The sequence below is a fragment of the Podarcis filfolensis genome (assembly GCF_964270895.1).
Source record: "Podarcis filfolensis genome assembly, chromosome: 4".
Taxonomy (NCBI): Eukaryota; Metazoa; Chordata; class Lepidosauria; order Squamata; family Lacertidae; genus Podarcis; species Podarcis filfolensis.
Genome location: NC_139607.1, coordinates 21,212,915 through 21,238,828, shown reverse-complemented (window position 1 = coordinate 21,238,828; position 25,914 = coordinate 21,212,915). Strand labels below are relative to the sequence as shown.

Here is a 25,914-nt window from a genome sequence, read left to right as displayed (position 1 = left end):
GAATTCCTAAACTGCTGAGAATTCAGAATCTTGCTTCACTGCTGGGATTAATTTCTTTCCAACAGACTGGCTGTCTGGAGAATTCCCATGATTCTGTAAATGAAAACATATGGATGTGTTACAGCCAACAGTGGGAGTAGATGCACTCTAACTGATGGGTATTCAAGGGACAGCTCCATACAGAGGAAATTGCTGGTTTGGCAGCTGTTAGGAAACCTAACAAGGCCATATAGTGGAAGTTTTCCTGCTTGCTGCTGTTCTTGTCTGTTCGCTCTGGAACTCAAACATACTTGCTTATTTTCCAGAGAGAGGCAGAGGAGTAATGGTTATCCTTCCTAAATAGAAAATCCTTTTTGAATATAAACAACAATGGGGAGAAGACTTATTTTTACCTACCTTGAGTCCCAGAACAGTAGGCTTATAACACTTTTATTCTTGCAAAACAATGAATTAATTAAGAGAACTGAGAAAAAAGCAGGTGTTGAGTGTGAAATCAATGAGTGTGAACTGAAGCAGCATAGTAAATAAGATTATATGCCAGGAGTTTAATCTTCCTCCAGTTTAAGGCTTCGGGGGTGGGGGTGGGGAGTATCCTGTTTTGCTTGTTCCTTGATGACATGTGACTGAGGGATACATTTCTTCACAATCACAATTTCTCTAAGTTTAACTGTTTGAGGGGTTAATAGTAACTATTGCAGGGCTGCCATACGCCTGGAAAGTCCTGGACATAGCCGGGATTCGTCTGTCAAAAATGGCGTCCTGGTGGAATTTTAGGAAACTGGTTAAAATGTCCGGGAAAATCCGGGTGTATGGTGTTGATTTTTTTGGCAAATTTCCCAAAAAATAGCAACCCTAAACTATTGTATTGCTCTGCCAAAGTTGTGTTATCACAAGTTTGGTAGCAATTAACATGAGCCTAATCAAGTCCTTAAACACCACACACTCACACCCTGAATCAAACAGTGAACAATGCATTAATTTTGGTGTTTTAACAATGATTTGCCTAGCTGAAGTGTGAATCTCCTTGAATACTTCATTCCAGCATTTTACTACCTGAAGATGAATATAAGTGCCCCATTGGTAGAGTGGGCAAGGGGCACTGTGCCCAACATCTTACTGGGGAACATCATCAATGGTGGCTTCTCTCCAACATACACAGAAACAGATTAGGTTCACCTTCTAGGTGCTACCCCATTGTCTAGATGGAATTCCCCCTCTTTCTGTTTGTCTCCCAAATTGCCCTAAGAACAACCCTCTTTTCTGTGTTATCTTTCGATAATGTAGACCGTATCTTTGAAACCAGGCCGCTCAACTCATCTGCAACATCAAAAACTAAGGCTTCAAAAGGCACAAGACCTCTAGTAGCTTTCTCCTGAACCTGCCTGTTGGAAATAAAACAATTCATATTAAGACGTTCAACTTGTCTAACTGAGCTCTCATTTGTTTTCCCCAAGAATGGAAATCACAGACGTTGACACAGAAGTCCCAAAACTAGTACAAACCCTCTCCTTAGTCCCAAAACTGTGTGTGTGTGTGTGTGTGTGTGTGTGTGTGTGTGTGTGTGTGTCTACACTGTAGAAGGGAGGGTGGTATTTGTGGTGGGGGTGGGAGTGGACAGAGGTAGCTAGGATTAATTTAGATTGTCATGATTTCTGTTAAATAAATGTGCGTCATGAATACATTTGGCAATTGTATGGAAGTTTGTTGGAAGGAAGGGTTGTGCCATAGAGCGAATCCTCACAGGGCTTGTCTTTATTGCCCAGTACCAGATAAATTAATTGGTGCAACGAAAAGCTTTGTAATTCTTTTCACGTGGAAATTCCTCAGCCCCACCCACAGAGTGCCCCTTTTGCAGTAAATCTGACCCTCTTTATTCTAAAAATAAAGTAATTAATGGAAGTTTGCCATTTTCCAATAACCTTTTTCCGAAATTAAAATGGGAAACACCTGAAACAAAAACAAAAACTGCAACTATTTTGCCTTAAAGTAACAACTTGAAGCTTACCCAGATTTCATTATTAACTCTGGGCACAGGCTTAAAGGCATACTGTTTATTAGAGAGTTCTTGGAATCTGAGCCCCCAGGTATCTGACAGGTTTAAAAACAATCCCCATCACACAAATGATCTGTATTTGTACTCCAGGGACCAAAAAAACTAAAAACAAATCAGCTGTCTTTTTGTAGACTAGATGGGCCCACAATACTGAAAACATAGGTTCTGCTGCATATTAGCTATGCAGCCGAACCATGAGGGACCACTTTTGTTGGCATCCTTGCAGCAGCCACAACAAAACAATGCAAAACTATTATTGCACGCCACCCCAATCTCCCCGCGGCGTGAGATTCCGGGGGCTCCAGGCCCTTACCCAGGGTTTGTGTTTCCTTTTGGGAATGTGGCACAGTGGATACTATGGTGTATTTATGATATATCGTTTATTTACACATATATACAACCTGAGCCTGTGATGGAGGAGCTTGCAGCATTAACAGCCCAAGAGGGTCCTGCCTCCTCCACAGGCGCAGCCATGGATGCAAACAGAAACCAAACATTGCTCTGATTCTGTCTCCAGCTTGCTGCTTTCTTTCTTGCTGCCCAGACACTGAGGTCCAGTGCCGAGGGCCTTCTGGCGGTTCCCTCACTGCAAGAAGCCAAGTTACAGGGAACCAGGCAGAGGGCCTTCTCGGTAGTGGCACCCGCCCTGTGGAACGCCCTCCCACCTGATGTCAAAGAGAAGAACAACTAGCAGACTTTTAGAAGACATCTGAAGGCAGCCCTGTTTAAGGAAGCCTTTAATGTCTAACAGACTACTGTATTTTAACACGTTGTTGGAAGCTGCCCAGAGTGGCTGGGGAAACCCAGCCAGATGGGTGGGGTATAAATAATAATAATAATAATAATTATTATTATTATTATTATTATTATTATTATTCTAGCTCATATCACCATCACCTCTGCTCCCAATTCTGGTTTGTTTTGTTGAGGGAGGGGGCCCCACCCATTTGCCGCCTCGCACCAAACCCCTTTATTTCCATCACCTCACCAGGAAAGCTAATTTGGCTATTTCCCGGAACCAGAAGGCTTGATTAGCTTTTAACACTTGCTGGATGCAGGGATCAGTGGGTCTCTGCATACAGCCTGCTTCCCTCCACCCCAAACTCATAACTCTTAAGGCCATGATGCAGTCCAAGCAAAGCACTTTAAGTGATATGTCTAACTTGCTGGGAGTTGAAATCTTTCAAATTGAGATCAAATGTAAGCAGTGCTTCATTTTTACCAGATCGTGTGCTCCATAAAAATTCATTAGATGTTTGGAACGGCGCCATGCTTTTGGAGCACGGTTTTAAAGGTTTACTCACATGCGGTCTATATAAATCCTTACTTATCAAACCAATGGGAGGCAGGCACTTCACTAAAATTGGGTAAAAGGTGATCATTCTCAAAGAATGAAGCACAAGCTGATTTCTCAATTCCCAGTGTGTTGCTATTCAGAATAAAAAAGCACACCCCTCCGAAACAACCATTGACTGCTTTTCTAGGGCTAATCAATGAAGTGAACTTTTCCCAAACTGGACAGGAACAATGTCCGACATGTTTGGCATTTCACTGTCATGTTCTGTTGTGTTAGAAATTGTTTTGCTCTAATGTAGCTGTCAAGTGTTTACATGTTAAAACTGTATTCAGCTGCTTCAGAGAGTGCGGTTCTAAGTCAACACACTGGCAACTGTGAAAATTTAGTTGATCTGCCCAGCCAATGAGGTTGTGACTTTATTTTGCTTCCATGCATCCACAACATAGCATGCAAAGAGGTCCCTTGGAAATGAATATAGCTCATGCAACACAAAAGCTACAGGAAATGGCATGCTATATATTGCTGACCTGGATTTTGACTACAGACTTGAACCAAGAAGCGTAATTAAAAACACAAGTACATATGGCTGCAGAAGAGACCACAATCCTTCAATCTTTGATAGACCCTTGTAAACTATTCGGCTAACTGCATACTTTGTATATATTTACATATCTTTCCAGGGTTAAAGGAAAGAACTACAAGCAAGAACAGACACAGAGGACCTCCTCATAGTGTGAGTGGAATGAAAAAAAAAATACTGTATACATGTACATGCACAATTGGGGAACCCTTAATCTACCAGGTTACTGAAGTTTACAGAACCTACGTTTATGCTCAGTCTGTTTTCGCAGTCTGTCTTAACATGTGGAGTTGGGGATTGTTCCAAAAGGTGCAGACTTGCTCCTGTCTACTTGTTGATGGAACATATGGATGGGTACACGAGGGGGGGGGGAGGGCTTTTACAGGAGCAGAGGATGTATCAAAATAATAATAACTGGGTTTCATTATCATGTTACTTCCTGGAACGTTGCTTGCTTTTGGAATCGATGGCAATGAAAGGACTTTTTTTTTTAAGGGTGATATTTCCCCCTTTCAAAACAAAGCAGATTCAAATTATGAGAACAGTGGGGCATTTTGCTTCCCCCCTTCTCTTGCTGTGAATATTTTTAGACTCCCAAATGAAAAGGGGAATTAAAGCAGAATACCAAAGGTTATGGTTCTCTTGGGGATATATATTTTCTGCAAGAAAGAAGCAACTTGAGATAGAGAGGAACTATACTGTTAGGTAAGCTCAAATAATCCCTAAAAATTCTCAAGAGTAAAATAAGTGGTTTTTAAGCTTCTGTTTAATTTTGGCTGATCTTTGGCTTCAAGAAAGGAGCATAAACGTTATAGCACCTCAGACACCTGACTCTTGTTCTATATTTTAAGAAGTGAGAAGAGAAAAAATTGAAAAGTGATTTTAATAAGATAAATTTGCATATATATTTTGGCTTTTTTCTGCTTTAGAAGTAAAATAATAGGATAGTGTGAGGGGCAGGGTTTGATTCTCTCTTTCTCCAAAGCTTTGAAAGCAGCTTGGATCCCACCCAAACTAGTACCCATGGAAAGTGTATTATAAGGCCCTTTCCCGTCTCAAATTTGTCTTTTATTTTTGCAGAATTTATAGTCTACTTTATTGCACACAAAAAATGAAAGCACAGCTGCTGTCGAGAGAGCTTTCTTGGAAAACGTGTGTTATTTTGTGGAAGGGGTTTCCCCTCCCTGCTCCCACTGAGTAATGAAATATTTAGCAACATCTTGATCTATGACTTGACGCAAACTATTAAAAGAGATTAACACATCCTGTTAGATCCCACATGTACAAATTAGTATCTTTGCGGTAAAAGAGAACCCGGAGTGGCAGACGTTTTGGAATTACAGCACTTATAAAACTCCCATCAGTTTCATAACACAGAGCTGGGCTTCAGGCTCCTAAAAGGTTGGTTTTATAAAAAAAAATGCTGCTATGGTCACAGTTCATGGGTTCTGCTGTTCCGTAATTTTCCTGTGTTCCTGCAGAACTTGATACTGACTGCAGAATCCAGCATCTTCAGAATATGTTCACGCCTGTGAATATAAGGTTTAAATCCTGAGGGCAATTATTGTGCTCAATTCCTGTTAAGATGTGGATAGTGTAGTAATATAGGGATCAAAGAGATCTTTAGAAAACACAAGGAGCAGCAGGAATAGTTCTCTAATTTCTCATACCAAGGCTGATCTGGAATATAACATCCTGCATATTCTCTATAGAGAAAAACTTAATATAGCACTCATTCAAAACAAAACACAAAGTATTTTGCACGGAAATCTACCTACCCATTTTGCTTATGCAGTGAGACTAAAGATAGGTCAAGTCACTCTCCAGAATTTTAGACACACTTATCTCTGCTACAAGATACCAACTGCATTCTTTCCATGCTGTCATTTTTATACAATAATTGAATTGTAGGGCTGCTGCCCAAATAGGAACTGCAATATGGCAAGAAGCTCCAAGGAGAATTTTTTTGCAGACTGGTGTTCAAAATCAGGCGTGTTTGTGTCTTGCCTGCTGCCGACCACTCCAGCATTCTCCAGCTTCTCTTCTTGATGCATCTACTGTGTATGTGTGCATCTCCTTTCCATCATTTTGTCATTTCTGGATAGAAAATTCAAAAGTCCGCAAAAAAACCCACAAGTAACTAAAATCCCACTTTGAACATTCACATTAACTATGCAAATCAAGCTGATGGGCACACGTTTTCCCCATACAGTATATGCATACATCCTTTTGAAAACAAGGGTTTGGGCAAGATTTTTGCACAGAGTTCCTGAGCTCACTTCATATGTCAGACTAAAAAGACTGCGGTAGGAGTTTTGTTCTCTCCTTTTCTCAAGTGAACGCTCAGCTGGCTTGTTCTCAGTCCCTCCTTCCTAGTCAAGAGAGAAAAGGAAGTATATCCTGCAGTTATCAGCCAGCTGGCTGCCTTCTATCCTCTCAGACACTTGGGCTTAATGCACTTTCAAAAAGTGTTCAGCTGCAGCGCTTGGACCAGGGACAGCGTTTTGGCAGGACATGTTTTCTCCTTCAAATTCAATTCTCTTTAGCGGGTCCCCAAACATGGCATGGCAGCAGAACTAGAGAGAGGCCTTTCTAAAGGGAGAAAACAATAACGCTTGTGCCAGTGAAAAGGTTGGGTCCACTTCCAGGAAAGTGTTATATAATATAGCCTTAAACATTCCTCAGCAACAGGAGGAAGCAAAACCAATGAGTAAGACCCTGCAATGAATTTCTTGCCAATGGATTACAGTGGTACCTTGGTTTGCATACGTTTTGGATTACAAACATGGCAACCCTGGAAGTGCGTGTCCCAGTTTGCAACCTTTTTTGGATTACAACCCCCCCCTTTTTTTTTTGGATTACGAACACAATTTTTTTGGAGGCCCCATTGGCGAAAGCGTGCCTTGGGTTACAACCTGTTTTGGTTTACAAACGGACCTCCGGAATGGATTATGGTTGTAAACCAAGGTACCACTGTATGTTCAGGAACACTGAGCACAGAGACTGAACATACTCTGGTGAAACCCTTGAGGGGAGCAGGAGCACTGGAATTTTAGAATTTGGGTCTCCAGTTATTTTTGAGCTGCAACTACAATCACGCCTAAGCTAGCAGGACCAGTGGGCTCAGGGATGGTGGGAATTGTAGACCAAAAACAGCTGGGGGGGACCCAAGTTCTGAGAAACCCTGTTTTAGAGGCAGGTTCTCAACTTGCTCCTGAAAATCCTACTGGTGGCTCCAGGAGTTCCACCAATGAGAAAATGATCTGATACCCTTTTATTTTCATCTGCAAGTGATAACCACCTTTCCCCTCCTATGTGAGATGAGCTAGGGAGGGACGTTACTGCAAGAAATGGGGAAACAACCGAAGATTTCATTTAATTTATATGCTCAACATGGTGTCCACAACTCTCCCTCTTCCACTGTATCCTCACATGATGCAGTTTAGGCTGAGAGATGGCGGGTTGACCCGGGGTTCCCCAGTGAGCCTCATAAATGAGTGGCAATTGGAGCCTATGCCTTCCTTATCCTAGCTCCTAGCCTGACACACAAACAACTACACCATACCCTAGACATTAACCTAAAGCAAAGTCCATTTCGGGGGCCTATTTCCTGGGGTAAAACTATGGTTGGCCCTTTGGTTGGCCCCCACGGCCCTTCACTTCATCAAATCTGGCCCTCTTTGAAAAAGATCTAATCTAAAGACCACTGATCTAAAGCAAGTATGCTACCATACATTCTTACTCACATGCAATTCTCTTCTCACTCATTTTCGACATAAAAATAAAAAATAAAATGCAATTTTTGATGTGGTGACAGTACAACAACCAGAACAACAAAATCAAATAATTTGATTACTCTTGAACCTTCCCCACCCCCACTTCTTAAAGGCCACTATTAAGTCTGCTTTGGTTACAAAAGCTATAAATGCTAAGTTGCTTGGCATCTGGCATTGATCCACGTATATCGTATTACAGAGGCTGGGTCGTGAAACCCAAATCTTTCCTCATTATTCTTGAAATTGACAAAGCAGCAGCAACATACCATGGTACAACCAGGAAGATATTGATTTACACTGTGCAGGAACTGTGGTTGCTGCTGCTGTGAGCACAAACTGCATGGGCTCCTCTCCACGTGGCTATCTGCTTGTAGGAAGAGGCACGTTCGTGGATGAGAACAGTGGTAACCATGCCAGTCATTGCCCCCTCCCCCCAGATATCATGGTGCACTTCGTACAAGCTACCATATTTTTCGCTCTATAAGACGCACTTTTTCCCTTCTAAAAAGTAAGGGAAAATGTGTGTGCGTCTTATGGAGCGAATGCAGGCTGCGTGGCTAAGCCCAAAGCCAGAACAGGGAGACGGAGCGCTGTGCAGCGCTCCGTCTTGCTGTTCTAGCTTGGGGAAGGCACCCTGCTGCTCTGTGGAGGGTTCAAAGGCTGTCCCCGAAGCCAGAACATCAAGAGGCTATCCCAGAAGCCAGATCCCTCTTGCTGTTCTGGCTTCTGGGGTTCAGAATTTTTTTCTTCTTGTTCCCTCCCCCCCAAACTAGTTGCGTCTTATCGTCCAGTGCGTCCTATAGAGCGAAAAATACGGTACATATAACAGGGTTCTGGTCATAATATCAAATGCCTTTATGCTCTGCCCAATGCAAAGTTAAGACAACACTGAGCATAGGATGAATTGCATGTATTAAGGACAGGCACACAAATTAACTGAAACCTGAAGCTTTTGTACTTCTAAATCACCAGTTTTGAAATAGGAAACAATAGGTCATTCTAACCTAGACATTCTTTAATTTGAACTAAATCTGACAAAGACACAAGCAGAGAGAGAGAGAGGGGTGAACACTTCATAAAAAGGCCTTGTCATCCAATCTGACAACAATTGCTTTTCACATCCTTCCTTGTGCTACATACTCCTAAATTGGGTTGTTGTTTCAGTGGGAACAGCTTACCCTTTGCCAACTTTCCAGCACCTAATTTGGTCCTTGAGTTTGTCTGTGTGAAATAAAACCACCAAGCACACCAAATGATATGTTATATATAGTTAGTTGCAACTTAAGCTGAATAGTGGAAATGCGAGAAATTGTGACTCAATTTGATAGGCATATATTTCGGATGTATGGCTTGGTCCAGACTAATGCAAACCATCTCTTGACTTCTTTCATTAAATTCTAATGTTACGTGACAGGCCATTACAACCTGCCTCATCTATGGCAGCCCAAACAATGGATTGACCGGCAGCAGCTAAATTTAAATACTATTATTGGCAACTGGGATGGAGCCAAGTGTCTTTGATCCCTGCCAGGGAAACCACCCAAGCATTTACTGCTGGGAAAGCCACGCACAGGATTGCACGGGATTTCCTTTGATCTCAACGGAAGAAAGCATCATTTGTGCACAGGCATTGAACCAGCATTAAGACTCTTCGGCCAGATCCTAAGAGTTCCCAACCGACTGCCACACAGCAAGGTCAGAATACAACATTAAAATTGCAGGCACCTCTCACTTGGACCATCAGGCAATTCTGACTTTCTTACCTCAGCAGAGATCAAATTGAAGTATGCTAGTTAACAAAAATAGATGCATGCTTTAAAGAGCTGACGAAAGAGGCTAAATTATTTCTGTTCACTTTGCTCAACAGCTCAGTTCTATATACCTCTAAGCAGAAGTGTCTTGTCTAGCATGGGCTTTGCAGCACAATCTTATGCATGTTTACCTAGAAATCAAGCCCCACTTGTGTGTCTTACTCCCTGAGAAATGGGTAAAGAACTGTAGCCTCATAAATTTCTGGTGCAACTTTTTTGGTTTATTGAATTGCTTAGTAGAGTTGAGGGTCCAGGAAGACAGGCACATACACGTGTTTGCTAACATCTAGGAATGTGAAATATTTATTTAGCCCTGCACAGGCTTGGTGTCTAAATATATGATGCCGGCATCTAGGAATTTGAACTATTTCCCCCCAACCCTGTTGTAGATATTTTAAAATACAGCCATGAGCTGAGAAGTAGCAGAGAGATAAAGAATCGTCACAAATTAACAAAAAGGTGCGCAAGATTTACAGTTAAGAGAATGTATGCAAAACACACACAAATTTATTAAAGAAATCAAGCCATTAAGATTTAAGGAGACTGAAGGGACAAGACAGATTAATGACTGGACTCAAAGTCCAAGCAACTCAAGTATAGTTGTGTTAGTAGGGTGGGTGGGAGAGTTACATAAATTAAATTGAAATGCAGTAAGTCAATTGATGTCTAGTGTCTAGCATTCACATAGGCAATTCCCTAAGTTCATAAAAAATGCATTTAGTGAGAACCACGTGGGTCAGGAAACACAAAACCAAGCAGGAAAATCCACTGGTGAAAAGACACGGAAATGTCTGGCTGACATACAGGTCACTTGAGAGGAAAGGTTACAATGGAAAGAAAATGGAAAATTGTAGCTACTGCTTTCTCATATCGAAATATGCAAAAAATTAATAATTACTTGGCACTAGGCTACTGAAAAGCAAACTGGCACAAAACTACCAACTGAACATTTGCTATTTGTTTTAGAACAGCGACATTGTATTTGCAAATTGTGACAAATGAATGCTTCAGTTTCTGTTAAGCATTACTTACTTGATCACCTTATTTCTCCACATTCTCCCATATACACACACATTTCCAGATATTAGAACAGCCTCCCTCTATCCCACCTTTAAAAACAAGTCTCCTTCAAGGACTTGATTTTGCAAGGTAACTGCATGATTTTTGCAGGCTCCTTCTTGTATAATGCCCATATCAAAAACTACTTGCCAAAAGGGATGGCCAAAGTCAACATGAAATAGAAAATCAGCAGCGGGGTGAGGGTGAGAGAGAAAAACACCTTTTTTTTTTAGGATGAAGAAACTGCAAATAAATGAATATACTTTGAACATTCCATCATAATGCTGCTTTTAACCATGCAGAGCTATTTCATTGCTGGTTTACATTGCTTGGAGTATGTTGATTGCATTAAATCAGTTTTGAAGCTTGTATGCCCGATATAGAAAGGTGGGATCTAAATTTCAGAAATTACTGCTGTTGCGAAACGCTCCTGTCATTACCTGATTGCAATTGTGGACCATCACAGTTCTATATTTACCTGGAACTCAAATATCTCACTCTAAAGATGTGCCACTTCCCCACATGTGCAACACGGAAGCCCGGAAACTCGTTTACACTCCCTCCTACACCAGTTTGCTTGTAACACAAAAGGCTGCTTTCTCGTTTTTTTAGTCAGAGCTTGCATCACCTTGTTTATACATCAAATATTGTGCCATTACCTCCCACATTGCAGCAAGTGACATCTTCTGGAGAGCTTTTCTTTGGGGGGGAGGCAATACTCGGGAAAAGGTCTAAAAAATATTATCTGTGTGTCATGGAGCTAGTATGGTTGGTGGGGCAGCAAAGGTGGAGTAGCTTTGTGAATTTGGCTTCCAGGTGACAAAAGCTGCAGCCAACAAGAGTGTTTTGATATTGAGAACCAACATGACCCAGTGTGACATAATGGTTGGACTAGTGTTGGACTAGGACTAGGACATGGGAGGGCAGGGTTCGAATCCCCACTCAGCCATGAAGTTCACTGGATAGTAGTAAGTAAGTAGGTAATTTTTTATTTATACCCGCCCTCCCCGGCCAAGACCAGGCTCAGGCCAGCTAACATCAAATATCAAATACATTAAAACACAATCAAACAATTGATTAAAGAACAGCTTAAAAATTAGAATCAGGATAAAATCAAATGACTGCCCATGAAATTACAACCATAGAGGTCGGGAACCTCAAGTATTCATCAGGGCCGGCTATCCATGTTGGTCCCACATAAAAGGGCCAATGAGGTAACTTACAGGGTCCCATAGAGGGGGGTCAAATTGGGCCTGGAGCGAAGGCCAGGCAGAACAACTCCATCTTGCAGGCCCTGCGGAAAGATGTCAAGTCCCGCAGGGCCCTGGTCTCTTGTGACAGAGCATTCCACCAGGCCGGGGCCAAAGCCAAAAAGGCCTTGGCCCTGGTTGAGGCCAGTTTAACTTCCTTGAGGCCTGGGACCTTGGGCCAGTCCCCATCTCTTAGCCTAACCCAATTATAGGGTTGTTGTGAGTATGAAATGGGAGTGACTTTGTTGGGTGTTATACTGGGAGTAGATGAAGTGAATATGGTTTATATATAGCGGACAACGACTCGTAAGTCCCTTACCCTCTCAATTTTATTTCTCTCTCTCTTAACCTCTTTCTTTCTTTCTCCCTCTCTTTATTTCCATTCTCTCCCCCCCTTTATGTTTTTATTGCATTTATATCACAGTTTTAGTTTGGACCAAAAAAAGAGAGGAAAAGATATGTAATATTAAGTTTTGTATTTTTCCTCTATAAGCACAAATAAAATTTATTCAAAAAACCCCACACTAAATCCATGTTTTATCATTCTGAAGAAAAGATTAATATTTTAAAAGATGAGGCACGTGACCCCTTGCATTTCAACAAATGCAATGTAATTACACTTTGGCTAAAAGTCTTCCGTCCTTTTAGGAGTCTGTGCCAAATGTGTTCTGCCAGGAATTAAAACTACTGCAGTTCCAAGTTACTGAAGAGAAATGTCACTTCCCTCTTCTTAATTCACAAGACTCGGCTTGGCTGTTGGGACTAACTACTCGGTGAATATTTAAATGCCCTACTTTCCATTGGGAATAGTTTTGACAGTGACGGCCACATAATTTCAGGCATGGAGAATTTCAGGCACGGAGAATAAAGCCTCAGAATGATGAATAGATGACACTTGACTTGCTGTTCATTTCTGAAGTTGGAAGGAAGGGCAACTCGCCTGAAAGATTGCTTTGTGGTTTCTGCACAACTCCCTCGACTGACGCTTACCCCCCCCCCCAAAACCTAGAGCTACAAATCTTGCAAGAGGGTGGAGAACAGAACTGTATGATACAACAAAATAAGCTCTTTGCAGTGTTATTTTGCCCATTTACAAGCTGCCCGGGAATAGAGTTTAGAGGACTCATCAGTGTGGTGCACCATTAAAAAAAAACCAGACACTGTAAAATCAAAGAAACACAAAAGCAGAGTGTCGAAGAAGCTGCAGCAGCAGCGAGAACTGCGAAAACCCAAGCTTTAAAAACACGTTTGAAAACCCTGGCAAATGAAGAGAGAATCTTTGCCTGGCACTGAGCTGGGAGTGAATTCATTCTACAATTGAGGCCCTTATCTGTCTCGTGGAGGTTGGGTGGGGAATTATTTGTGTTCAGATGAGTGAACTGGGGATTTTATTTTTTGAAACACAGGGGCTATGGGTGCTTCATAGAACTACAGTGTGTTTTCAGTCCTGGTGCAGGTCGTCCCCCCCCATGCCTTTTTAAATGATGATAGAGCCATAACTATCAGCCACACCAATCCTTTCCTCTATTCCATTCAGCACCACAGCATCTCGGCTGCAAGCAGGGGGAGCAAAAACACCTTTGTTTTATTGCCTACTGTAACTATTCTGAATGCATCCACCTTCGCTGCCCCACCCTTGCCTGTTCTTTACCTCAGCTGATGGATGAACACACAGCTGCAACTGCCGGATAATGCCAACCTCTGGCACAGGTTGTGAATAGAGGCACACAGAAAATAAACTTTGCTGAAGCCTTAGAAGACCGAAGGAGCAGGCAGGAGGGGATGCTAGGAACACCTTTATTTATTATTGTTGTATTTACTAAATCTGTATACTGCCCTTCCTCAAGAGATCGCAGGCGGTTTGCATGGTACAATATCCTCATTAAGTGTGTTTCAGCCAACACAAACCCCAGATGAAATTGGGAGAAACTGTATACTGCCTTGACCTATTTTGGGTCCAAATTGGACAGTCCAATGCCTATATTAGAGGATGAAGAGTACAAATGTCTCCAGCATGAGCTCTGCAAAGAAGGGAGAAACTGTGCAAGAGGGTGGAGAAAGCTGTGACATTTTATTGGGAAATAATTTCTATTTAATTGAAAAAAATGTATAAAAGTACTTTTCCAAAAAAACCCAGAATCCTTTTTCTTGGGGATAATTCAGATGGAAATTCCCAGGTGTCAAAAAAAGGCTATTTATGTATGTTACTACTGTAGCTCGTGTTTGTTTAGCCCAAAAATGGAAAACAAGCAAGGTCCCAACTAAAGAAGAATGGCAACTTAAACTGATGGAATATGCACAGCTTGCAGACCTAACATATAGAATAAGAGAACAAGAACATATGTTCAAAGAAGATTGAAAACGTTGGCAGCATTAAGATAAATTCAACACTGTAAACAAGTTTTGATGGATGTATTAACGGAATACTAAATGGTTTAGTCTATGTAAAATATGCATGGATTTACGGTATGCAAATTGAACCATGGAAAGAGAAGAAGGGAAGTCATTAACATTTTAAGGTTGTTTAATGAATATTTTAAATTGTGAAATAGGAAACTTAATAAAAATTATATAGGGGAAAATAGTGAAAGCTGTGACTTTCCTGAATCTTAAACTTATTTTTTAAAATGAGCCGGAATGTGGAGGAGAGTAACGAAGATCAACCAGCCAATGTATTTAATAATATACGAGCTCCGTGAATCCCTTTATTTTATCCATAAGCAGAATAAAGAAAATGTAATCAACTTTCTCTCACACTCTGCTGCAAACCCCTGGAACAAAATAATAATTAAAAACCACCGGTATCCGACAGGAAAACTAGGAAACTACCTCTTCTGCTATTTCTTTTAATACAATTTAACATCTCCCAAAGCCTTAATGAAAGCAGAAAGCGTTGACCTCGGGTAATGCATCGCCATCCTAGTTCCAATCAAATCAGTGTCAGCAAGTCCACGGTGTCTAATACAGTCGGTGAGGAAGCCCTCAGTGAAAACACCGGCTTCAAGCACCAAATCCCTGCGCGATAGTCAGAACTAGCAGCCTGGAGGCAAGCAAGCAGGGTTCGAAATTAGCAGGGTGCCAGGCGCATTTTGCGCCTAAAGATTCTCCATTTGCAAGCACCTCAGAAAGTCTGGGTGTTTTTTTTTTGTTTTTTTTTTTTTTTGCGCCTGGCTAGCACTCAAGGATTACTGAAATGTATGTGATTTGAAGCCTCGAAGTATATGTTAAAGATAGACAATATGTTAAGGAGTTTAACAATAAAGAGGAGAGTGTTTTGAAAACTGGAGTATGGTACCAATATTCTTATTGTAAACACCAAATCAAACATGTATCAACAATTTCTGATAAAAATGTGATATTGACCATGTGTCTCTTATGTGAATTGTGTATTACTTCTTGCTTATCGAAAGAATAAATAAAAATTGTTGCTGACCCCCCCCCGCAAATGGCGACTCAACAGTCTGTTTTGGCGCCCACAACCCAGGTCCCAGAAGCCATTTGGCTCCTAGCTTTTCTATCCCAGTTCCTAACACTGCAAGCAAGCAAGTTGAAATGTACAGTGAGAGAGCAGCTCCATCTGTTACTGAACAACAGATTGGACTTGCTTTTCAGTCTGAGCAACTTCATAGGCCAGGTGAAGCCATATCCTGGAAGTCCTGTTGTCACTGCTATATTAGCTTTCATTTCTACAGTTCTTGTGCTGTTGGTTCCGTTGCTGGTTGAGACTTGGTGTTATCAGCCAACTGTGTAACGGGACCTCATGGCTGCTCATGTCAAAAATGAGGAGGAATGCCTTAAAACGACAGCACTGATACAGGGCAAATCCTTCTTTGAAACAGATGGAAAGTCAATCCTGTAAGGCTAATCAACTGCCCTAAGGTCACATCGTAAGCCAGCTAAAGAGAGAGTGAAAGAGTTCTCTTCTTAGCATTCCAGACATTCAGAACCATGCTAACCAATCTGAAAACCATACACTGCATTGGTTCTTCAAACCGAAACATTTAAGGAAGGCATTTATCAATCTGTTACTGGGATGCATTCACCATTTAGACATTATTAAGGAGAAACTTGCAGCCATGCTTTTATATCATTTACCCTATCTAATTAACCCAGGGAGTCTAGATGTGAAGTACTAGAAAATATGGAGGGTGTGTGTGTCAAACTACCTTTGCAGAACATGTTGGGATTAACCCAAAATCTCCTCAACTAGTTCAAGTCAAGAGCATTTCCACACAAAGGGCAATATGAGGGACTAACGTGTGATATTTTATTGTATTTTTGGTTTTTATGGAAGCCGCCCAGAGTGGCTGGGGAGGCCCAGCCAGATGGGCGGGGCATAAATAATAAATTATTATTATTATTTATTATTATTATTATTATTATTACTAGTGAGTTGATTTGAGTTGGTTGAGCTCAGCTGAGACAGCACAAGAAACTGCAGCTCCTCCCCAACCCTGCCAACAGTTGCAGTGCGAGGGAATTGGGGGGGGGGGTACATTTCTCCTTTTTCTTCACTTTTTCACTATGACACGATTGGGGAGAGACAGAGAAAGAGACAAACAACAACAACAAAATCCTCTGCTCCGTCATAAATTCGCACTGCATCCAATGAATTTTGCAGGGTTCCCCACCGGTTAATCAGAACTGTGCTTAGAACGATTCTGTAGAATTCTCTGTATAAATAATGTAATAGAAGCATATTTAGCCCCTTTACATATAAGGACCACACATGACTTGCAATCACCACTTGTCTTTGTGAATGGCAAGGAAGCAGGTCAGTCCTTTCCAGCTCAGCGCATGTTTCATTCACAACTAATTCGTAATGTGTGTGCACTTTGTATCAGTGCCCAAATGACTAAGAGTATTGTAAGAAGTGGTCCTCAGATAACCGAAGTTATGTAACCACCTTTGTCGAGGCAATGGAAACAAACTCATTAGTGAGCCATTTATGAACACAAAGTATTATATTAAAAAGAACAGGGATTCCACTCCAAGATTGTCAAAGGAGCTAATTGTTGTTGTTTTTTAAAAAAAGAACCTTTTCATTTAAGATAATTTAATTCATTTGCATCCTAGTATTTTGGTGTGACTCGTTGGTTCCTAAAATGGAGGACAATGCAACATAATACCAACCTTTAAAACGTACACTTTTCTATGAGAAATACAATGGGTAACTCGATCCTCATTGCAATTTCAACCCATGTGTACATTAAACACAAAATACAAAAGTAATATTGTGCACTATAAAATTGTAACCAGCCAGCAATAAACCACAGGCAATGAAAATCATCTTACCGGAACTTCAAAAGCTTCCTGTGCATCATCCAGCATCTGGACTTTGATAGAAATAAGTTTTCCTGTAGGGGTTGTGGGCATTTTTTGTCCATGTTCCAAAGTACTGATCCCGGCATTTTCCTGAACTCCTAACCGGGATCCTGCTGTTGTTCTCTGCTCCACTTCACCCATGTTTGGAGGAGCTAGTTTCTATATCTGTTAATGGGAGACAGAGAAAGAAAGAAAATATGAAGCCACATTACTTAAAAACTGTTCAAAGACAATAATGCACACAGGAATGTACTACTTCACACCATTTTGTAGTTGTGAATTGTTTTCCTTTTGAGCAAAAGATGCACAGGGTATCTGTCCTCGTAATATTTTTTTTTAAAATGGTGTTTGAACCCCCTAGTATCTTGCTGGTGTTGTACAATCCGTTGTAGGTTTTCTCAGAAGTAAGTCCCGCTATTTTCAGTGGGACTTAGGAAATGTGTAATGGCTGCAGTCTTGGTTTATCAATTTTATAAGTAGTATCAGCCAGGCACTACATCTTCTTACATCATTTCGGATTGTGAAATGAAGAGGAGCAGGTACCACACACCTCAAATTGTTTCGCTGATCTCCTTGCACTCCAGAAGGAGGAAGAATCAAGAAATATATCGTATCAACCCTCAAGATACCAAGAGATTAGTGCGAAGATCTGCAATGCCACAAGCATTATAAAGACAAGCTAAGCAGTAATTGGAGGGAGGAAATATCTTCACTTTCACCAGTTGCAATGTTTGCAATTCTGTGTGGCCAAGTTCACTCATAATTCTAAATGCAACATGTGCAAAAAAACTAAATGAACAAAAACTACTACTTGTTCAAAATGGCATTTAACTATGAAAAGTTCCATTTCTTCAGCAATCAGAACCTGAAACAATTAAATGATATACATGCCAAGCAGGTCCAACGGAAAGGTGGATAGGATACAACTAGAATCAAACTGGACCGGACTTAGAATTAGCTCAAAAAAACTTAAGCAGTAATGGAAATAATCGAACTTGTCTTTTTCATGCCCTCCCTCACCTCACATAAAAGAACATAACCAAATAGGGAAGATCGCTACATCACTTTGGAAGAAAATGCCCCACCTTTTATTACTGCACACTTGAAAGCAAACTCAAAGATAGCAAACTATTTCAAAGACACAACTTTAAACGAACTTCTAATTCTTCTGCAATCTCACATTTTTCTATCTTCCATGGAAAAGCCAATTGTTGATGCAACTGGTCTTGCCTTTTTTATTACTTCTGTTGCTTTATCGTTTGATACATAATGCAAGGGCCCTTAGTCTGATCTGTCAAACCATATATATAAAACCTCATATATATATTTATCCCACTCTTTTCTTTTGTTCTTCAAAACAGCCTGAGTCCAAGACTGAACCTGCTGCTACCATCCACAGTATTTGTCTAGCTGGGTAATTGCCTTTCCATCTCTCCTGGACTTGTATGCCCTGATCGATGATCATTAACAAGCATGTAACAAAACAGGAGGAACAGGAATTTAACTTTCTGGCTGAACAAACATACAGTAATAATAGACCCAGCCATTCCAGTCGTTTTAAACACAGTCATAGCACCAGGGATCAGAAGCAGGGCAGAACGGCAAAAAAGGAAATGACTGCTGTTGCTGTTTTTTAATTCATTGTTATTCATTATTTCATATTAGCATGTGAATTTAACAGCCTAAATAATGCAACACTGACCTAAAATACAAATTCTACCACAAAAGCACCTATGCTGATATGTGAATCCCTGGGCACCAGCAGACCAGTGGTTTTGTTTCTTGTTTTTACAAACTGTTTTCCAGTGAACCTTAACTCTCCTGTTCAGAGCAGGACCTGCGAGTTGGTAGAAAGTCAAAGGTTCCAGCTGGCTACCAGGTACAGCCAAATTTTGTGGACCTTGCTACTGTCCATCCTTTGTACAGTCCTAGAAATTAGATGTGGCAACAGCTGCTTATTTGGTGTAATTCAGCACATGCAAATTAGTTCTGTAGTATGCACCATCCATTCAAAGTCAATAATTCTGCCTTAGTATACCAAGATATGTAGGACAATTAAAATAATAATAATCACATTACAAAATCTCTTTAGAAATACTTTCAAGTTTTGCATTGTTGTAAACAAATCAATTATTAATTTGGAAAACTAAGGACTGCTTTTTAGGGGTAATTTTCTTCTCTTCTGCTTAATTAACACAAACAGAAGAGACTCCTGGTCAATTTGGTAGCAAGCTAGAATGAACTTCTGCCTTGCTATTAAAGCTGATGGCACACAAAGCAAAAGAATAAATATTTGCTTGTTTCGCTGGGGCAGCAAATAAGGATATCACTGAAACAATGGCATGCCTATCAAGGGCCAATTTGGTGCCCTCCAGCTGTTTCAGACTACAAACCTCATCAGCCCCAGCTGGCATGGCTAATGATCAGGGATGCTGAGAGTTGGGCCTCAAAATGTCTGGAGGGGAACAGGATGAAAAAAAGCTGAACTATATAATCCCAAAAACCTCCCTGCTTCAGAAAGCTCCAAAAACAGGCACTTATGGGATAAGAGTTTTTTCTTCCCATATTGTCCCTAGGGAAGTATCAGATGAAGGCTACAAACTCATGCAGAGAAAAGTGAACAATTGACATTTATTTATATTCCTTGATCCTAGCAGATTTAACCCTCTTTTAAGGTCTGGGCCAGGCGAGATCAACCACCATGTAACAAAGAACCAGGGAATCAGAGATCTTCTGTTGATCTTCCTCTTCCTATAATTTAGAGGGTTGGGAGAGAAAATACATGCCCTCCCAGGGGCTACTGTTGAGAGTGGACCTGAAGGGAAGCAAGGCTCCAGGTCTTGGGTCTGCTGATGGTGGCTGTGCGGCAACATGAGATTAAAGAGCAGCACTGTACAGTACCAATCAGCTTGGGGGATGTGTGTGTTGAAAACCGGGAACTAAACATGAGAGACAGTGGCCTCACTGTAGAAGGGGGACAATTTTGCCTGCAACTACTTCCTGCAATTGCTGTTCCGAGTTTCTCTGCCTCCAAATTAAAAATAAGCAAAGCAGTCAAGTAGACAATTACATAATACCCCATGTAAAATAAAAAGGGTTCAGCTGGTCTTCTATAGGAGTCCAAGGCTGGGTAAAGACAGAAGATTTCCTTCAAGTGCAAGGCAACTACAGCAAGTTTTGTTTCTAGCAGATTACTATCTCACCTCCAATAGGGGTATCTGAATTCTTTGGGTAGTTCATAGAGTAAAGGTAAAGGTAAAGGGACCCCTGACCATTAGGTCCAGTCGTGGCCAACTCTGGGGTTGCGGCGCTCATCTCGCTTTATTGGCCAAGGGAGCCGGCGTACAGCTTCCAGGTCATGTGGCCAGCATAACTAAACCGCTTCTGGCAAACCAGAGCAGCGCACAGAAACGCCGTTTACCTTCCCGCCGAAGAAGTACCTATTTATCTACTTGCACTTTGACGTGCTTTCAAACTGCTAGGTTGGCAGGAGCAGGGACCGAGCAACGGGAGCTCACCCCGTCACAGGGATTCGAACCGCCAACCTTCTGATCGGCAAGTCCTAGGCTCTGTGGTTTAACTCACAGCGCCACCCGCGTCCCTGTTCATAGAGTAGTCGCCTCAAATATTCCTGATGCAGGCCATTTATGGCTTTAAAGGGTCAAGATCAGCACCTTGAATCTGGCATTGAAATGAACAAGAATCCAACAGAGCTCTCACAAAACTGGTGTAATAAGCTCCATGCCTAGGGCCCAGACAACAACAAAACAAAACATTCTGGACTAGCTGAGGTTTCCTTCTCATCTTCAAGTGCAGCTGCACAGAGAGTGCTTTAGGGTAGTCAAGTTGAGAAGTTGCTACGGCATACAAAATGAGGACCAGTTTCTCTGCCCAGTTTCTGCACAAACTTCGTTTCTGCCAAGCTAGCTCTGTCATCTGCGCTAGTGCCTGAGCAATTCATCCAATGCTACGGATCAAATCAAGCGAAGGGGGTGCTCTAGTTGAGGTTTTCCCTGCAGCTCACGATGCTTAAGGGGTGTTTGGTGTAGTTACACAGCCTTCAGAAGTCTCCTAATTTCTCTCTCCTCATTTGAGGTTTCAACCTCAAGGCAAACAATGGTTGGATACTAATAAGTTTCCATCAGAGCAAGTTTACATTATAAAGATCCATTATGCAAGGGCTGCTCTCCCCAGAGGCGTTCATTTTGTCCAACTAAACAAAGAAAGGATTCTTCAGGAGTTGATGTACTGGAATAGTTATCCAGTTCAGTATGATGTTAAACACATAGAAGAAACACAGGGATAGAAAGAGCAACAAAGGTCTGTAGCTTAGCAGCTAGAATTTTTTTATATTGCCCAGAGGAAATATACTAAAAGTGCTTCTGAGCACATGCAGAATTCCCTTCCCTTTCCACTGAGCAAGATCAGTTCACCACCCACAGAATTACAGAGAACTGCTTAATAGCCAATGGATTGGTTTTCCATAGGCCTAAGTCCCTGTCCTCCTCTTTTTAGAAATTACACTCCCCCACCCCCAATTCCCTTGAAAATATACTGCAAACAACTACAAACACAGCCTTTCTGCCCAAATATTTCAGTCCTGGTTTATACCCTCCAACTCCTATCCAGCTGCTTTTCACAAAAAAACAAACGCACCCCCCTCAAGAACAAAGCAAAGAAGAAGAAAAAAGTCTGCACAAAAACTTTGTTCTACATGAACTGGTTTTTGCTTTGGGGGTTTTTTTGTAACTGGATCTCAAGCAACTGGAGCAAGTTTGGTGTTTTCTGAAAGTAAGTGGTGGAGAGAGATTTCATCCAGTGATGGAAGCCAGCTGGAAGCAGTCTCTGCAACAGACAAGTCCCAAAGAAACGGAGGGGGTGGGGGAGGTTCCTGAAGTGGAGAAGTTAGGAGATTGCAGCAGAGAGTAGCAAACAAACACTTGCAGAGAAATGGGAAGTAGAAAAGGAGTTTAAATTTGATGCTAGCGACTCCTACTCAGTCAATCAATTGGGAGTACAGCAAGGGAGTGGCAGAATTAGAGACACGGCAGTCTTACAGCACAGTTTAGCGGAGCTTAATGGGGAAAACTGCTAGCAGTTACAAAACACAGAAGGGCAAAATACTGACTTCTCTTTTCTCACTACTCCATCCCAGCTCTGGCTGCCAGAATTACATTCCTGGTCATCATGGCAACTGTGGCAACCATATTTGTGGGGTCCTGGATTCAAGCCGAAAAGAAATTTGAGGAAGAAAGACATGCAGTCAGTGTTAGAAACTGGGATAGAAAAGCTAGTAGGCAAATGGCTCCTGCGACCTGGGTTGTGGGCACCAAAACAGAATGTCTAGTTGCCATTGGTGGGTGGGTGGGTGGGTGGGTGGGTGTGTGCGTGCGCGCGCACACACACACACACACACACACACATCACTTTTTATTAATTTTATAACCATGAACTAATACGCAATTCACATAAGTGACACTTTGTTAATATTACATTTTTTAACATAAATTGTTAATACATGTTTAACTTGGTGTTTACAATAAAAATATTGGTACCATACTTCAGTTTGCAAAACACTCTACTTGTTATTGCTCTACTCCTTAACATACAGTCTGTCCCTAAAATAAATTTTGAGGCTTCAAAGCACATACCGTACATTTCAGTAATCATTGAGTGTCAGGCAGGTGCAAAAAAACGGCACCCAGACTTTTTGATGTGCTTGCAAATCGAGAATCTTTAAGTGCAAAATACCCCTGGCGCCCTGCTAATTTCAAACCCTGCATACAGGAGAAATATAAGACACCTGAGGCCTTAATTAATTATTATCCAAGGTTTAAAGGTCATTAGAAACAGGGAAAACAAAAGAAGCAGTCGTGCTATGAGCAAGTGGAATAAAATTTAAGTAAGCAAAGACAATGACTGTGCTACTTAAGAATTTTTAAAGTAATCCAAAGATTGTATTAAAATGTAATGAGATTTGAAGTGTTGCAGTTAAGAACCATAGTTGCCTGTTAAATTATTTAAAATTAAATTTAATTAATTCATTTAAATCTAGCTTAAAAGCAGGGAGAGAAGGCAGGATTAGATTTTTTTTTCCAACCACTAGACCAGTCACTGGTCAGATTTGCACATCACACTGAGCATATGCTTAAGATGATTTAATGTGGACACATAGTGTGCCGATACACACTGCTGAAAAGTTCTCGCTACACATCTGTTGTTGTTACGCTGCTAGGAAACAAGCCAGGGTCCAGCTTCTTGCAACATTTGAACCTTGGGCTTGTGGTTTGTTTGGACAGAAACAAACCATAAATGATTAAATCATGGTTAACCCATATCTATAGGTAAAGGACCCCTGACCATTCGGTCCAGTCGTGACCGACTCTGGGGTTGCGGCGCTCATCTCGCTTTATTGGCCGAGGGAGCCGGCGTACAGCTTCTGGGTCATGTGGCCAGCATCACTAAGCCGCTTCTGCCGAAACAGAGCAGCGCACGGAAACGCCGTTTACCTTCCCGCCGGAGCGGTACCTATTTATCTACTTTGAGGTGCTTTCGAACTGCTAGGTTGGCAGGAGCAGGGACCGAGCAACGGGAGCTCACCCCGTTGCGGGGATTCGAACCGCCGACCTTCTGATCGGCAAGTCCTAGGCTTTGTGGTTTAACCCACAGCGCCACCCGCGTCCCGAACCCATATCTATAGGTGCCCACAAAACTTTACCACAGCTTGTGAACAGACTTTACAGTTGAGATACACACAGCGTTCTCTCCAATTTCACCTCAGAAGCCCAAGTGTGAGTCTGTCATGCATAAACCTTTGCTGCTTCATTCTTTAGAGATCAGGATGAGGCAAAAGGGCAAGAGGCTTTACAAGTTAAAACAAAAACAAAAAACCAGCTCCTTGTATTGTGCCTGAAACACGCAATTCACCAGAGAACCACAGCTCTGCTAGAAAATACTCGCAGTGGAGCTCACCTTGCCAAGAGGCAGGTCAACATGTTCCCAGCAGCTGAAGCTTCCAGGCAATAACAAGAAGCCCTTCGACAAATGCATTACAGTACTTGAGCCTCAAGGTTACAAATGAGAATAATGAAACACAAATATCAAAAGGAACAGGAAAGATAAGGAGCCCTTGCTAGTCACTTCCAAAAAGTGATATAATTAGCTTCAATACCCAGGAAGATTTTGCTTGCTTATTTATTGCAAATATGTACAGTGGTACCTCGGGTTAAGTGCTTAATTCGTTCCGGAGGTCCGTACTTAACCTGAAACTGTTCTTAACCTGAAGCACCACTTTAGCTAATGGGGCCTCCTTGCTGCTGCTGCGCCGCCGCTGCACGATTTCTGTTCTCTTTTTTTTTTTTATAATATTTTTATTTTTTCCATATAAACACAACACAACAAACAAACAAACAAAGACAAAAACAGAACAAAAAACATGTATCATTTCATATCCTAATTTCATATCCTATCTTCCCCGACTTCCTCATGCCTCCCCTTTCTGTATTCCAAATTCTTATCGATTGTTCAGCAAATCTTCCCTTATTTTAATTTAAATTTAGACTATTCTTCCTTATTCTCCTTGTCTTAACCATTGCTAATAGCAACCATTTACTTTCCAGTCCAACATCATTCTAACTTTCATTAACTTTGTAATATTTCTTTAAATAGTCCTTGAATTTTTTCCATTCTTCTTGCGCTGCTTCTCTTCCCTGGTTTCGGATTCTGCTCGTCATTTCTGCTAAGCCCATGTAGTCAATCACCTTCATCTGCCATTCTTCCAGTGTGGGTAGTTCTTGCGTCTTCCAGTACTTCGCAATGAGTATTCTAGCTGCTGTTGTAGCATACATAAAGAAAGTTATATCCGTCTTTAACACCCCTTGGCCGACAATACCCAAGAGAAAGGCCTCTGGTTTCTTGGGGAAAGTATATTTAAATACCTTTTTAAGTTCATTATAGATCATTTCCCAGAATGCCTTAATCTTCGGGCAAGTCCACCAAAGATGAAAAAATGTACCTTCAGTTTCTTTACATTTCCAACATTTATTGTCAGGCAAATGGTAAATCTTTGCAAGCTTGACTGGGGTTATGTACCACCTATATATCATTTTCATAATGTTTTCTCTTAAGGCATTACATGCCGTAAATTTCATCCCGGTGGTCCACAACTTTTCCCAATCAGCAAACAAAATATTATGACCAATGTCCTGAGCCCATTTAATCATGACCGATTTAACCGTTTCATCTTGTGTGTTCCATTTCAGCAGCAAATTATACATTTTTGACAAATTCTTAGTACTGGGTTCTAACAGTTCTGTCTCCAATTTTGATTTTTCCACCTGGAAGCCAATTTTACTGTCCAGTTTAAACACTTCATTTATTTGATGGTAGTGGAACCAATCTCTCACCTTCCCTTTTAATTTCTCAAAACTCTGCAATCTCGATTTATCCCCTTCCTTTTCCAAAATTTCCCCTAACCCTAACCTGAAGCACTACTTTAGCTAATGGGGCCTCCTGCTGCCGCTGGAGCACAATTTCTGTTCTCATCCTGAAGCAAAGTTCTTAACCTGAAGCACTATTTCTGGGTTAGCGGAGTCTGTAACCTGAAGCGTATGTAACCTGAAGCATATGTAACCCGAGGTACCACTGTATGTCCCACCTTTCTAGTATATATGTAATACTCAAACTACCCAAGTACATGGCATATTACATCCCCATTATGATGAGAGAAAGGAGCACATATGAATGTAGGGCGGCCAATTCTGT

At 41.4% G+C, this 25,914-nt stretch overlaps 1 protein-coding gene across 14 annotated transcripts in view; it reads right to left on the bottom strand.

Moving 5' to 3' along the window:
- The window catches only part of FARP1 (FERM, ARH/RhoGEF and pleckstrin domain protein 1), a 201,196-nt gene that overhangs the window by 134,907 nt on the left and 40,375 nt on the right, over nucleotides 1-25,914 (bottom strand). For all 14 annotated transcript variants that reach the window (XM_083610515.1, XM_083610518.1, XM_083610522.1 and 11 more), the window contains exon 2: nucleotides 17,122-17,316. In XM_083610515.1, the coding sequence (XP_083466641.1) occupies nucleotides 17,122-17,292 (171 nt within the window). In that variant the 5' untranslated portion in view covers nucleotides 17,293-17,316. The remainder of the gene's footprint in view (nucleotides 1-17,121; nucleotides 17,317-25,914) is intronic.